The sequence below is a fragment of the Excalfactoria chinensis genome, chromosome 9, assembly GCF_039878825.1.
Source record: "Excalfactoria chinensis isolate bCotChi1 chromosome 9, bCotChi1.hap2, whole genome shotgun sequence".
In the NCBI taxonomy this organism is placed as follows: domain Eukaryota; kingdom Metazoa; phylum Chordata; class Aves; order Galliformes; family Phasianidae; genus Excalfactoria; species Excalfactoria chinensis.
The window spans coordinates 9,034,529-9,050,839 of record NC_092833.1 but is presented as its reverse complement, the minus strand read 5'-3'; the positions used below and the strand labels follow the sequence as shown (position 1 = coordinate 9,050,839).

The window sequence follows — 16,311 nt, the reverse complement described above, 5'->3', positions numbered from 1 at the left end:
TCTGTTTGTTTGTTTTTCAAGTGAAAGTGGGATTTGAATAGAACAAAAACACTATTTGCGGCTGGATGTAAATGCTTCCTGTACCATTTCCCTGGTTTTAGAACAAAATGTTACTCTGTCATGGAACCAAAAGGCCATAATGCTGCTCACAAGGGATATTTAAATCTCATAAGTCAACAAGTTATAGTAACAGGTAATCCCTAGTGCGTGTTGCTTCAAATAATGAGGAGCAAAAAAGCATTTCTTACACTAAAATAATGGCTTCTTGCATAGCTGCTGAGTAAATAGAGCACAAATTTGAAATAGAAATCAGACATCGATTATCTTAAGAAAACAAATCATAGTGGTGACCAAACCCTTCCATGACTACTCTACTCTTATAACAGTCTATTTAAAGAAGATGATGATTATAAGGATGTGATGGGTTATTTAATTAGTGCAATTATTCTGCATGCATATGCACATGTATGCAAACACAGGTAGTGGGTGGGTAGGTGTGCACACGTGCACTTACCTATAGGTTTCAGAAAAGGAACTGCTGTCTATCCACACAATGAAGAAAAGGCATCATTCTGAAGCATCAGATTAAAACTTCAGTATATTAAATCCATAAACACTTCATGAGATATTCAGCTCAAGAAGTTTCAATAGTTATAAAACACGTCAGGATTTGGTACTGGAAGATTTGGGAACATATGCCTGAGGGGCAGCCCAGCGAAAAGCAACATGACAAGAAAAATAGAAACAGGCTGACATCCTGCTCAGGTTGAAAGGATGACAAAATGCTGTAAAGAACAAGATCTGAGGTCTAAGGCAGTTCAAGACTCTGAACTCCTGATGCACTGGAAACAAACTTGGTGGGAAGGTTGGGAAAAGCAAGTGGGAGATAAAACAGACAGGTTTGAATAAAATAAAATAAAATGGAGGAGCTGTAAGAGGAACTTCCAGTAAAGCATGCCTTCCAAAGCCCATTTATCTATGCATTATCATAAAACATATCAGTAACTCCACTGATAAAGACAAGAGACAACGTTTATAACATGAAACAAAACTTCAGAAGACAACATGTGATACAACCAAACATACTGAATCTATTTTGGTGACAGCATAGAATTATGATTCCATTAAAATACTTAATAAATTAATAATCTCATAATGAATGCTGTTTGTTCATAAAACCAAGAAAACATTTATACATACACACACACTGTTATAGCTTATCTAGTTTCACAAAGCTTGAAAGATTCAAGAACTACTAATACTATCAGAAACAGTTTACCTGTAAAGCAGCCTTAAGCAGCATTTAAGGAAAAAAAGAACATAAGCACAACTGGCAACAACAACCATAATACATGGTAACAAGTTATTACTTCTTTGGTCAGTTAAATATAATTGTCCACAACTAAATTCCTTCACCAAGCACTGCTATTCTCTAGGAGGAAAAACCCCAACTTTTGCCCATTCCTGGAACTAGCAAATTTGAACACAAGTATTGATCTCACCTGTTCCCAGGTAATATTTATTTCCCAGTAATATTTATACTGACTCCTACTAATGATATCTAAAACTGGAATACTAGCATGTTCTCATTACTGAATTCCTTTACCCAGATTTCACTTACACTTTTTTGTTTACATTTATGACACTTGAACAGAAACAGGGTGTATTTCAACAAGACTAAGAAGTGCTCCATTATCTTTAAACTGGTATCGAACTCACTTCAAAAGTACCTGCAGCATTAGCTCACTATCAGAGAGCTCAGTAGAATATATTACATATGTAACATCTAGCACTATACCTGCAAAATCAATACTTATCTAGAGATCCTGAGTCATCCAAACAAGTTATTCCCCCCATAATGATCTACATTTTTGTCAGTAAACAAAAATAAGAGTTATCATGCATATAAATCTGTCCAAAACAACAATTTCACGTTACCACTTTCATATTTGCATGTAAAAAAAGACCCTACATGACAAAACCTATATAAGAGTTTACTTTGCCTCTTTATAGGCAATAGCAGCTGCCAGACTATAAGAAAGTGCTGTAGTCATTTGGCACAGTTCAGGAGGAGAGCAATACACAAGACTGTATGACTCTGCAGTGTATCTCTCACTCCTACAGTACACAGGAGAAAGAGATAGCTACTTTCACAGACATACTGAATCCAAGACATGGTTGGAATTAAGAACTCCAGTGAAAAGTTTAGGGATCCCTAAAAAAACCCCAACCCAACCCTAATATTCTATTTATGTTCCTGTCAAAACTAAACATAATGTTATATTCTGTTATATAAAAGTGAATGTCTACAATCCAATCTTATGCTTAATGATGTGCAAGTCTAATTCTCTGTGCTCAAGATAACATCTTTCACAGTTCCAATGCAGAGATGCACTCTTGGGCATAGATGTGGGAGACATGCAAATGGATGTGCAGTGTACCCTTCACATTCTCCAAAGTACCTTTTGTTGAATAGTGGAGTGCTTTTGCTCCATATCTCTCTTCTCCTTCGCAGCATCTACAGCCAACTGATCCAGCTGTAAAGAGAAACAGAAAACGGGATCTTTAGATTTCAAAAGAAATTTGGCTCTGTAGATTTCATAATGCTGACAAAAAAAATAGAACACATTATGTCTAGACATTGCATGATTTGCTTTAGTTGCATAGTAAAAAATCACCTCTCTGGTTAAAGTGTTTACCTTTAATAGCCACTGAAGCCTTGCTTAAAGCACTGTACTATCATCTTGAATTAACCTCTATGAAAGGTGTACATTTCTTGTAAGCCTTAGGAGAAATGTTTCAAAGAACAGCATGGTGCCAAGCATATGCGACTCCTATACCGCATTGGTGCTCAGTCTCCGAAGAGAATGACTCATGCTTTAACCGCTCCTGCTGGCTGACTGGCCTATGCAGCAGCATTGGCTACAGCAGCCAAAACTAGAAAGAGCAAATGATAGTGATTTTTCCCTTCCAGAAAGAGGAGAAAATTGCCCCAGCCGGGTTTTTGTATTGGTGGCTTTGATCGAGTCACCAGCAGTACTTGAGCAAGGCTCCACAGCATCTTGGATAGGAAAATCCAAACTGCTGCTTGTTTCAGAAACAACAGATTTTGCAGAGGGACTGTCACAATAGAGAAGATTTGATTGAAGTTAGTATCCCTATCAAATTAGTGATAAAACAACAACAAAACACTAATAAAACTTGCTATATCCATGTCTATTATGTCACCATAAAAAATATAAAGTTTTGAAACCATAAGGGAAAAATAAGGCAGGAGATTTAAGGTACCCTCTTAGACAATAAGTTAGTTTGTTCAGGCCTTGATGTGTACTACTGTACTACTTAAGATTGCTTTAATTTTACTATTCCATGTGCTATTAAACCTCATAGGAACACAGAATTTACCAGAGAGTAAGAATTTATTTACTAACAAAAGCAGCCAAGAATATTTTCAGAAAAATCTAAGAAAAGCCCCTTTCATGTCTCACCAGACCTCCTTCACCGCCTGTCAAACACAGACAGTTCAACCAAAACAAACTGCAGAATCATGGACGGTTACATTTCCATGAGCTATTTACAAGTCTGTATCTGTTACTTAAAAGCCAATGTCTGCCACAGGAAAACTGAACAAGTTGTACAACTTTAGGGATGTCAACCCAGCTTTGTTCCACTTGCAAAATAATTAAACAGTCTCAGCTTTGGATTTTCTATATTTAAACTCCTTTAGTTGCTATGATACCGGCACCAAAGTGAATGTTACAGAAAACTCCTTACTGGAGAGATGAAGAAAATGGTTGATCAGCCATTCAAAAATAACCCTGCATCCCTAACTCTCAATGAAATAGAAACACAAAACCTAACTGGCAGCATAAAGCACCACCAGCCATACAGCTTTTGTCTGCTTTCCCCATCTTCTCTTCTATACTCTATACTACCAAAGCACAACAGTTCAACAACTACAACTCAAAATGGATGGATGTGAGAGAATAAAAGGCACACAGCCAGTGCTAAGGACAGTCACATGCACCTATACCTTTAACTTGCTACTGGTGCACCAAAGGCCATGGGCTGCAGCTGAAGACAGAACAAGGGAATTTCATAAACATTCAGCAACACATCTGCTTGAGATGAACACAGATGCATCTGCTTGCTCTCATTTATTTGCCTTCACACATGAATAGACATTCAGAATTCGGGCTGGCTTTGTTCTGTAGATCAGGTTGTGAACAATATGGTTGTTGGCCACTGTTTCTCTAACATTTTGAGGAGTCCTTCACTGAGAACCCAGTGTGGCAATTATGTGTTCTTACACTTGAAGAACAAAGCAGGGCAAGAAGGATTCAGTGTACGAACTCAAATTTGAATGAATTAAAATCAGACTTCTGTTTCACAGTCTAACTGTAATTTGCTACTATTAACTCACACAGCGTATAACACAGAAATAAAATACTACTTTTTCTTGTGAAACACATTTGCAACACATGGCACATACAAAAAACCTAAATGAGAAGAAAACCCAGTATCCAGAGTATCAGAGAAACTTAAATGACACTCTACAGCTCTGTTTAACTAATAGTTATTAAATGCAGTATTAGTTTTAGGAAAAGGGCAGCTTTCTAGCAATTTTAATTCCAACCACTTTAAATACATAGGCTCTGTCTTCATCACACTACATTTTCTTTTTGAAGAATAAATCCACACTGTGCCTCACATGTGTACACAGATAGACCTTTCTTCCACACCAGCATAAGGCTGTTTATTTATAAAGCATTATTTACCAAGTCTTACCTGTGCACCCAGATCTTTCATGTAGGGCCCAAGCTCACTGAAAAGATCATAGCCTTGATGGAAAAAGGTCAAATGGGCATACATAAATGACAACATCTAGAGGGGGAAAAAAAAGTTGTTATTTCTTGAAAAGGCTCAATGTTTATCAGTAATTGTATAAATGTCCTGTAACCAACCCATGTGAACAGAACTTAGTAAACAAATACAGCAAAAAAATATCTGGAGTTATTTTCTGCTGTGTTGTGTCCCAGCAAACCTACATCAATAAGTTGTGCTGCTTTCAGTGCTGTAAGTACGCAAAGTAAAGGCAAAGAGCCACACAAAGTATTTCAGAAGATGTTTCCAGAATCAATCCCATTAGCAAATAAAAGCTAATTAAGGACAGAAAGTTACGATAATTCCTGTCACCTAAAAATTTGTTAGTGCTGCCTATTCAACTAGCAGATGTACAGTAGAGAGAGTACATGATTCATTTACTAACTGCAATACAATAACTTTTATGAACACAACTGAGGTAAGACTGTCCAGTCATAAAGGAAACCATTCGGGAAGAGTCAGAGCACAGTGACAAGCAGCTGTAATGCTGTGATCCAACTGAACTTTGTGCTATTTAAAGAAATTAAGGAAAATACAAATTTAGACCTTTGAAACAAAGGCACCATTTAATTTTGTGGTCTATTTAGCAGACAGCATACTAAAGCATATTGCATAGTAGCTGACCCTAAGCTATTTATATAAAAAATACCATTTTTGTACAAATAGCTTAATCCATCTTAGAACAGACTATGAAAAGTATTTATTGTTTATAAATGAATATAGCAGACTTAAATAGCAGAATTCTTGGCAAGCAAAGTTCAATTTTAACCATGAAACACATCCCAAAGAACAATGAAAACCTTATTAAAGTGTTCAAATCTGAACCAAGAGATTACTGAAAGTACCTAAGTTTCTGTGCCAGGTTATAGTAAAGACCAAGCTGACCATCATCAAAGTGCCAACTATACTCATAATGTTTAATGGATGAAAGGACAAATTCATTTTTAATATGCTGCTTTGCAGCCATTTATCATGTTGACGTATTCCAATATATCCTATACAGAAATCAAAGCATATTTACCGATTTTAAGATTTCTGATCTTCTTTTAGATTGGAGAACATTGATCTAAAAAAAATAAAATAAAATAAAACAAAAAGTTGCTGATTTTCCCTCCCAGAGGTAAACTTCAGATTAGTGCCAAATAAACATATCACAGCATAAGACATCAAATATCTGATTTCATGTGGCGCTTCCAGAACTGCAGAAGCTGTATGAGAGTTTTTTAATGATTCTGAAGTGATGCCGTCATAGAAAGCTTGCAACCCTCCAGTGATACTTCTACAGTGATAGTCACAACTTTCTTAGGCAAGAAGAGAAAATTCAGACAGTACCCGTTGTCTAGAAGGAATACAACAAACCTCTGAAACAAGGAAAATTTGCACTCATTTTCAAGAAACTGAATTGAACATTTCAAATCCTTTTTTTGACAGCATGAGCTAATCCTGCTCACCAACCTCTTAAACACGCTGCTGGCAGCATCGCTGCCTTCTGTGTCTTGAGACAAAGAATGGACTGGGCCACGCTTATTTTTCCCTTCAGCTGATGCTTTCTAAAGTGTTCCAAAACTGGGATACACCCCCCAGCTACTGAAACAAGCAAGGTCACAATAACGACAGTCACATTTTGCATACATTTGTACTTTTAAGCTGCTGAAGTAACTAGCCAGTGGTGTTGCTCCACAACTTGGGATGTTTCACTTTATATAGATAAAAGGATGGATTTAATTTTTGACATTCACTTAATTTTATCTTCTTTATCTAATCCTCAAAGTTGTCATCCAGACCTGCCTTGGCTGGAAAGGCCACATACAACAGGAGAAAAAAATGTGTAATTTTGTAATTCAACACCTCCATATCAGTTCAAAGATTCCAGCAGCAGGAAAGCTTACTGAAGCTATAATCAAAACCAGACTGTAATTCTACACCAAACCCAGCATGTAGTTCTATAGTTCCACAGTTTGTATTCTGGAAAACCGTCTGCAGTGAAAATAATTAAATTCATACAGAACAAACCCCCAGCTCAAGGGATAAAATAAGACGAAAGCAAGGGGTTTGAAATGCAGTTCAAAGTCAATACAGCTGCAAAGAGGCTGTTATTGTGAAGCCACTCTTCCAGCAGAAAAGAGTCATCCAAGCAGAAGGGATTCCTAAGGGTGAATTCATTTTTTGCCTGCATTAATTAAGAGATGCTGAAACTTTGCCTTGCTACTATAAAGGCACCTTTATCATAGGAACTGTACGACGTTAGAACACACAAATTCCAAAAGACAAATGAGCTGTAGGTCAATGGGCACAAGGACCCAGACTACAGCAACGGCTGCCAATCTCCCCACACCCCTCATTTAGGTTACACTGCCACACCAGAAAGTTTTGTGTCACTTGTATTTGCTAGGCTAGGCTACAGTTTATACTTTAATTATTTAAGGAACTAAAGCATAGCAAACTTACCAAATACGTTTAGGTCAGAAGTGTCAAGTTTGAAAAGATAGCATTATTGCTGCACTTACCTGAAGAACATAATCCAGAGCTATGTGCCGAAAACATTTCCGTGTTGCAGTCAAAATATTGGTTGCTTCCTCTACTTCATGTTGTTTATTTCTTTGAACTTGGGCATTTTTCACTAGAGCGTTCTCCTTTTCTTCGCTAACTTTTTCAAACTGCTTCTTTGCATCTTTGAATTTCTTAATATCTCTGCAACAAAGGAAAGATAGATGGCAAACGAATTCCAAAGCACAAAGGAAGTGTTTAAAGATTCACTAAGCAGCCGGTGTTGTGTCTGTTACAGCGTGTGTTAGGCTGTTACAGCTAGTTTCTTTGCTTTCACATTCTCAACAAATGCTGAGATCAAATAAAGAAATCAAAGTCTCATTGCAGTCCCTCTGTCCTCTTACAAGGAAAGGAAAAAATTGGAATTTACATCACTGAATCTTGTGCTCAGTGGGAAAAGCCTTAGTAAGCACTTTTCTTCCAAACCTGGAGAATGACAACACGTAATTTATGGTTAGTAATTGGAACTATTTCCACTGAAACATTTCTGCAGCTGAAACAAAAGCCTCTCAGATTTTTGAGTGACGTTTAACAAGCTCAAATATGCTCTTCTCAGCTTATGGCTGGTGAGTTTCAGGAGAGATGTTACACCAACTCACTCACATCAGATGCTTTTAATTCAGGTTTATCTACGGTTTTCCCATAACAAGTGCAAATTTACTTACTCTTTAACAAAAGTCTGAAGCTGTGCCTTAATTGATCTTTGAGTCTGGTCAAACAGAATCTGAAAGAAAAGCATTAACACGTAGTTCAGTAACTTCAGGATATTCACAACCTTTCATTTTTGAGATGCACATCAACAGTGTTTATGAATCCCTACATCCCGTAATGCATTCTAAGCCATTCTAAGTTTCCAAATTGATTCTGTGCATCGAACTGAATACTTATTCATGTCATACATCAACTCTGTAGTTAAAAACATCTCGCTTGAAAAATCTTAGCCAAACTCCACTGTGTAGCCAAAAAAAATAAAATAAAAAGCAGTATAGCACTAAATACAGTCTGACGATATCGGCCCATACTCACACAGATGTTTATGCAGGAAGGCACAAAGTAGATAACTAAATTAACCACAAGTTGTTTTTTGATGTAGCACTCGTGTTAAAAAACAACACACAATTTCTAAATTCCACTGAAAGAGGCAGCTCTGGATTTTCAGTGACTGGGCACCTTTGGAAAAGACAGGTTTGAGTCAGTGTGCCAGAACGAGCATTCCTGCATGTCTACTTGCAGCTGCACACTGCCAGCATGGCACAGAGATGTTGAGATGCATGCTCTAGATTCCCAAAGTACAAAGTCAAGAAAGTAGACTGGAATCACATTCACCAAAGCAATACAGAAAAATCTAGCAAATGATGTTACAACAGAAGAGTACCTCATGTTCCAGCCTGTTCTGATGGCACTTGGACTCAAGTGCAGTGCCGAAGGCATTACAATCTCTTCACACAGGGTCACTAACTCAACTTAGCTTTGACCCACATTATAACTCAAATACGGTTTTTGTCTTTTAAAGATGACTGTCAGTCTCTGCTTTGCTGCTATGCTGAGCTATACACTCGATTGTGACATCCTGATTAAGTTAAAAGAATACAGGGAAGAAGTGGCTGTCCCAACTGAACACAACCTGTTCCAAAATGTAAAGATTTAAGTGTGTTAATCTTTCTGAAAGAACAAGTCAAAAATTCAGTTTGAGTCTTAATCTCCCTATACACTGGACCTAGGAATAAAAAAAAACACCAAACCAACAAACAAAATCAACCATGCAGTACCAAGTACCGCAGAGCAAACCCCTTAGCACCTCGTTTTTTCCTCCTTTAAGAAAACAGTGAAGGAAGGAAAACACAACTGAGTTCAAGCCCACATTAACAGTGGCACTACATCCACTATTCCATCTCCATTTTTGATAGTTTTCAAGACAAAACATGATAAAAAGCACTCAGCAGCCTGACCCAACCTCGCAGCTAACCCCACTAGAGGCAGGCAGACAGACCAGCATCTCCCGAGGCCTCATCCAACCTGAATCTAACAGTAAGACATAGAACAGTAAGACAAGGAGCATCCAGAAAACGCTGTTTGTATTTTCCCTTTAAAAACCAAAATACCAGATAACTAGAACAGATAAAGCACTTCTTTACAAGCTGGAAATCACAGTGGGACTACTCCCACAGCTGACATTTAAGTGTGCCAGTGCCTGAGGAGCGCACCAATCAAGATCAATACACAATGAACACAACCAGATGGCAACTCCACCGATGACTGGACTCCCAGAAGCATGAGCCTTGCAATTCTACTTACGGTAACGAAGAAGCAGGAGGAAAAAAAATGTTAGGGGAAAAATTAAACACAAAAAATTAAATAAATCACGTTTTTCCTCAAATGAACAGAAAACCCTGCCCAGACCATCATTTCACTAGACTTACAGCCTTCCCAACACGTTACCTTTCACACCAAATTTGAGAAAGCTGCTGTTTGCTACAAGCTGTTAAAGCTACTCTGCCACTGCCAAATCTGCACACGTTACATCACTCTGGGTCTCAGCCTTTTTTGTAGCAAAGACACATATTGAAAAACTGGCAGTAAGAGGATGGAGATCTCAGTGGGATCATCTCCTACCCCTTCCCTCCTTTCTCTGGACAGTGCCTGCTGTTTTTTTCCCCTCCTCTAGCTTCCCCTCACTCACAAGAGCTCTCTTGCCAACTTGGTCAGCAGCAGAGCTGGTGCTGAGCTCATAAGTTCTGATGAACTAAGTAGATTCACACAAAGCTAAGCAGGGCCACAGAGTCAATCTGGCAAAGCTCTACTTTAAAATCCTAAGCCATGCCTCACTTCTTATGTTCGTGCCTTTTGACAAGAGCCACTGCTCTACTCAGCATGCTCGAGCACAGTAAGGAAACAGAAGAGAAAAGCAGGTCAGAACTCACAGGTAGCTCTACTGTGACCTGCAAAGCCTTCTTTTATGTATCCTTCTTTGCTATCTGCACTCAAACTTCCCCAGAGGAAGAGCTGGGATATGCAAGATCTTCGCCAAAGTGCCACAAGTCACAATCATGTAGCAAACAAAAGCAGGAACACAGGGCCTAGGTCATGTGTGTCAAAAGAAACATAGCACAGAGCAAAGATGTGGCTAAGAGGGCAACCAGCAGCAAGAATGATGAACAGTAAGAGACAGACAGCTCTATTCACCTGTTCTAATCTGAAGAAACTGCTGACATGAAAGGAGCCCATTCCTATATCTGCTGCTTTGAACCTTTGAATTGCCTCTCTGCCAAAATGTCACTGTCCACTTACTCTTCTTAAGCTATCACTTTATTTCATTATACAAGGAGAAGACATTCAACTTGCTTTATTTCTCTTCCCTTCTAAGCATGCATCTCAAACAAAAAAAACCACACAAACACCCCAGCCTTGGGGAACAACTTTAGGTTGATGCTGACAAGCTTAATTTCAGCTAAAACTGTTTGAATTGCATTTTAAGTTCCTAGTGCCATAAAGAAAACCCTACATATCTTTAGCACCTGGAGATACTTCAGTTGCTTTCCAGCACTTTTCTGGAAAACAGAAAAGAAGTAGTAGGGTCAAAGGAAGAAGAAGAAAGAACAGAAAGAAAGAACACAACTGTAACTGGAGTTGAGCCATCAGGGTTACATTCCAGCCAAAAATCACTTACATTGTGATAATTGATCATTTCCTGTAAGGTGTCAGAGAACTTTGTCAAGTTAGCCTGCAAAGAGAGGAAAAACAAAATAGTTTTAAATTCAGTCCTACTGAATACACAACACAAAGGCAACGCTCGCAGCTTTGAAGTAAAGAACTTAGGAAGAGGTTTCCCTGCACGTGATTATTCAAACTAAAACCATTTTGTTAGAAGGAGACCATGAGGATATCATAAAGTAAATCTATTGAAGCTACAAACAACCAAAACAAAATGTTTTTGCTGCCTACTGATATATAAAGGATTAAACTGAAGCAAAGCAGGAAAAAAATATCAAGTTAAGCTGACTAAACTACCCAAAGTTCACATAAATTAAACACAATATAAAAATTTAAAATCACACCACTTCATATTCATTAATGCTTAAAATTAACCCCAAAAGCTTGGTTACTATGTTGTAATCATCCAAACATACACATTTATTGCATGAAGTGCTGCCTCACAGCTGGTATGGTTAGTATTACCAAGATGAATTGAAGTATCAACTAGAAACAGAAAATAACGCCCCCTTACATCCTTGGCTAAAAGCTTTTCTAACAAGAAAGAAGAAAAATCTGTCCAGAATTAAAAAATAAAAATAAAAATGTTACAACCGATTAGAAGTGAAACTGGACCAAATGTAGGGGATTTTTGTCATTGTACTGCATCTTAAGCAAGTAAGTTCCAAGACAACAAGCTTCAGTAACACTCAAAGGCTATACAGGAGCCCACAGGCATTATGTATTATAACCAGTGTGAAGATGCATACATGCAATCAGTGCTGTTACATAATATACATTAAACATGCATGATATACAAAGATTTGCACGTAATTCTAGCCACACATTACATAACTTCATACTCACTCCACACTAATACATGGGAAATATTAAGTTTCCTAAATTAGCTTATCAAGACTTCAGTTACTACTTCATCAATGTGAGCTCTGCACATTTAAAATCTAAGTTTCTATGGATTACAGCTTGCTAGGCCCAGCTCCCCAAAGATAACTCAAGGAATTCAGCTGTACAGTACCGGCTTTTACACTTTGTAACTGGAATAACTATAGCAAAGTAAACAGGGCACACCTGTTCACTGCTCCACTCCTCCCAAGATGACTATTCCTGTCTTAAGATGTTCTGGGGTTTGAAAAACCCTCATCACTGCAGCATAATGCCAAAGTGAAACATGCATTTGCAATGCACCACAGCCCAGAAAGCTCGCCCGTAAGGTGTACTCTAAGGAAAAACGAGCAACAGTTCTGTAGTATAAACCTCAGCTACTTCTCTTGCCAAATGTTACGCTATGCCTGTCTTAAGTTACATTTTTCTACATCCATTCTGACCACTGACTTACCTCCACCAATGCATCTTTACAGGAATATTGTGCGAGGTCTCGAATTCCATTCATAAACTGCTTGTTGGCCAAACAGAAAGCTTTCCCAGTATCGATCATTGCAATACAAAGCTTTACCAGCTAAAAAGAGGGAAAATGACACAGTAAGAAGTTTGTTTTCATGAGGTTGTGCTTATTTTGTTTACTCTCTCTAAATGCCGTTAATACAATCTTTCTTTTCTCTTCCTTTTTTTGCTTATGGATCCCTATCCTGATCACAGTGTCTGTCTTCCAGGGAAGAGGAAAAAGCAGATATTTTAGTCCAGATCTGTGGGACAGTAAAGCTGAGTGTAACGTGACAAACCAACCAACAAGGTTGCCATCCAAGTATAGACACACCATCACCTTCAGGGCAAAGTTACTTAGCTCACACACAAGGAGCCTGGCTTTAGATTAAAGCATTAGACTAAATCACTAATGCTTCACGTTACAACTACGCTGCTTAAATACTTACCTTGCGTACTAGATCTCTTGTCAGGAGAGTGTTTTGTTGGTTGGTTGTGTTTAAAGCACTCGGACACTGCCCCAGGGTAAGAAGTGAAGGGGTTTTGCAGGAAAACAAGCAAGCAAACAAAATGTTTTGTATTTTTGGCACAGAACCTCCTGTCTGGAGGAACAGGGAAAGGCTCTGTATGGAAATAGAGAATTCTCCCCCAGCTCTCCAAATGAGCCTTCCGCATTGGTGGGAAACAAACTTACAAGACAAACGCTCATGGTCTTTAAATACTTATGTTGCTCATCAGCCCCATAGCAACAATGTATCTTACAGCCATCAGCATCACCACCATTGGCAGTGGACATCTAAAACTAAGTATCCTTGATTAATTTTGAAAAGCAAATGGTTACACTATTAACCACAAACCTAAAAACAGTGTTACAAGAAAAGGAAAAGCCTTTGGAGTTACAGGTGCACCTAACACTGACTTCATTAGTCTGCCAGCAGCCAACCCACATGAGCTGGAGCAAAGGTTCGTATGCAAAAAGCAGCTGAGGAGATCAGTAAAAGACACCTGCCTCCCATACCCCATCACTGGGTAAAATAAATTCAGACAGTTAGCAAAAAATGAAGACATAGTTTTCCTATGGATGCGAAAGTAAAGCAAGCTGCACAAAATGCTGCAAAGAAAGAAAAAAGCCTCTACATACTGCTGTTTAGGAAATAAAACAACATATGGATTGTAATGCACTGAAGGGGTGCCGCACAACAAACATTTTATACACATGCACAAAGCAGGACAAAAAGCAGGACAAATCTTACAGCAGTTAAGCCCCCTAGACTGCAGGATGGATGGATGTACACACACACACATCACCTAGCAAGCTATAACCGTGTCTGCAGACTACAAGAGATCCCCAGCCATGCTCAGAGCACAGTTCTCACAAAAACCAAGCTCTTAGAACAGGGATAGCACAGCCTGGGGAAGCTGACCACCAGCAGCTCACGGGGCTGTCACACGTGAGTGAGGGTCCTGACCAGGGGACTAGCAGGGATTGCACAAGCCCAGGATCAGCTGCAGGACGTGGCCACAATGCCTGCAGCTGCCTTACCCAAGCTCAGGTCCCTGAGGCCCCACCGTGTGCTCAGCCCACATCCATCTCTCTGCAGCAGCCGCTGCCGCTTTCCAGCTGCAGACTTCAACTACACAAACCTAAACAAGGATCCTGTGTTTTCCCCCCAAAGCAGACATTGTAGAATTAAAAAGCTTACCTTGTCAAGTTTCAGTTCCAGTTCTGTCACATCTCCTTCTACTTCTTCTAAAGCTGCCCTGCATGGTTAAAAATGTTTCCATGTAAAACTTGATTTAAGAAAAATACTCCGTAAGGTGGGGGAAGGGATAAGGACACATTCATTTAACCATTTAAATCGGCATTGCAGTTCCACTTAAGCTTCAGGTGTAAGACGGCACAGATTCCAAAGAACTACCAAAAATGCAGTGAAAGAAAAGACAGTAAGAAAAGGGAAAAACACATTCACAGAAAAAAAAAAGTAGTAAGTCAGATAGCTTATTAAAAAGGGTTTGAGATCACATTGTGTTACACCTTTAAGAATGCCACATTTAAATGTTTCCTCTACCACTGGACAGCCAGTGACCCATTGTAATAATAACACAGGAAAGAAACTAAATCTGAGTGAAATTCTATAATCCTTTGGTGACACCCCTGGTGCCAACAGTCCTCCCATCCCTTTTTTTGCACAGCTACAGCAACAGAGTACAAAAAAATACCACACTTACAATCAGCTGGCCTTACAATACAGCCCAGGACAGTTACAGCCCTCACCTCTAAGTCAAGGCTGATTCCATCTACTGGACCAGACAAATTCAAGCTTCCACCAAATGCTGCTCTCATAAAGCATTTCTAAACAATAACTTTATTTGGTTTGAACGCTGACATTTCCTTTGATACCCTCTCCCTTACTGCTAACAGAATAAAAACCAACAGGAGACCAAGAGAGGAAGGCACTTTGTTCAGAGTTCATGAGCCCAAGTTCCATCAGGCTCTATCATCTTGAGGATTTGCATGTATTCATTTCTGGCAACGACTGCTACACAACAAAACTGACCCAGTGGGGCTGTGCTCTCGAGTTACAGAACACTCAGTAGGAACAGCTGTATTCCCAGCCCTTGTCCCATCCCCAGGCAGCTCGCCCTGTCAGCTCCTCTCACCTAACATCCCATGAAGGCACGCTGCTCAAACACTGCAGCCTGTCCTGGGGAAAGCACGAGGAAATGGGAAGCTTTCTGCACTGGATTTTGGAAAATTGGACTGGGTAAATTTCACAGTTCAGTCGTCATCCCCTCTGCTCTCCCAAAAACCTTCTCCTGGAAAAAGTGAGACAGGCAGCGAGCTACAATTTGGAGCAAGAATTCCTTGAGCCAGCTTTAAACCGAGGAGAGAGCACACGGGACCGCAGCTTTACTGTCTCTTCATGCTAATTCCTCTGCAGTTCACATGAGTTCAAGCCAAGAAGAAAAAAAAAAAAAAAAAATTAAAAAAGAAAACTGGCTGAGCCCCAAAGTAAGGGAGAGCTATTTTATTTATTTTAAAAGGACGGATCTGAAAAACACAACCAGCTGCCTGCAGTGCCCCAGTACTACGCATGACATTCCCAGCTTTGTGCAGTTCACCCCAATAGAGAATTACATTCCTGTGCAGTATCCAAAGGCATTCCCACAGTGACATCCTCCTTCTATAGCCAAGCACATTCCCCTGCAGTTACATTCTGGCTTCTGCTGTTCTCTAGATCCACACCAAAAAGGATTGCAGGCAGTTTTACTTCTTTTTCTTCCATAAACAGTTAACTTGCATTTCAGTCTACAGAATAGAATCACATTTCTGAAAGAACTATGGAAAGGAACACAAACAAACAAACACTTCAAAACAGGGAAGGAAATGATAAACATCTCAATATTTAGAATATTATTTTGTATTAGTTTGCTTACAGCCAGTGCAACCAACTTTATTTGTCTCTCTGGCAGAGACATGAAAAGCATGATTAAATGGTTTGTTTACAGAATTGCTGCAAGATCTGATAAGAAAATTGTTTCGTGTGTATTTAACTAGCAGGGAGTTCTAGCTCCACGGGACTTAAAGAGCTAAAAAGTTGGAGAGAGATTTGAGATTAAGAGGGGAGATAAGGGCAGTTAGAGCAGCAGAATGAAGACAGCACATCTGCTCAGCAATTACAGTTGTAGTCAGGGGGTGGGTGGACATAAAGCCCCTCCATCACTTGGTTCCCTGCAGATGGGACACCGCAGCCCCCAGCTCGGGCTGGCCCTGAGCCACAGGACAGA

The 16,311-nt window shown here is 39.3% G+C and overlaps 1 protein-coding gene across 4 annotated transcripts in view; it reads right to left on the bottom strand.

The window, feature by feature from the left end:
* The window catches only part of ACAP2 (ArfGAP with coiled-coil, ankyrin repeat and PH domains 2), a 52,876-nt gene that overhangs the window by 25,132 nt on the left and 11,433 nt on the right, over positions 1-16,311 (bottom strand). For all 4 annotated transcript variants that reach the window (XM_072344390.1, XM_072344392.1, XM_072344391.1 and 1 more), the window contains exons 2-9: positions 14,226-14,283; positions 12,479-12,598; positions 11,099-11,152; positions 8,097-8,155; positions 7,392-7,575; positions 5,906-5,950; positions 4,789-4,884; positions 2,463-2,537 (exon numbers count right to left, since the gene is read on the bottom strand). In XM_072344390.1, coding sequence (XP_072200491.1) covers positions 2,463-2,537; positions 4,789-4,884; positions 5,906-5,950; positions 7,392-7,575; positions 8,097-8,155; positions 11,099-11,152; positions 12,479-12,598; positions 14,226-14,283 — 691 coding nt within the window. The remainder of the gene's footprint in view (positions 1-2,462; positions 2,538-4,788; positions 4,885-5,905; positions 5,951-7,391; positions 7,576-8,096; positions 8,156-11,098; positions 11,153-12,478; positions 12,599-14,225; positions 14,284-16,311) is intronic.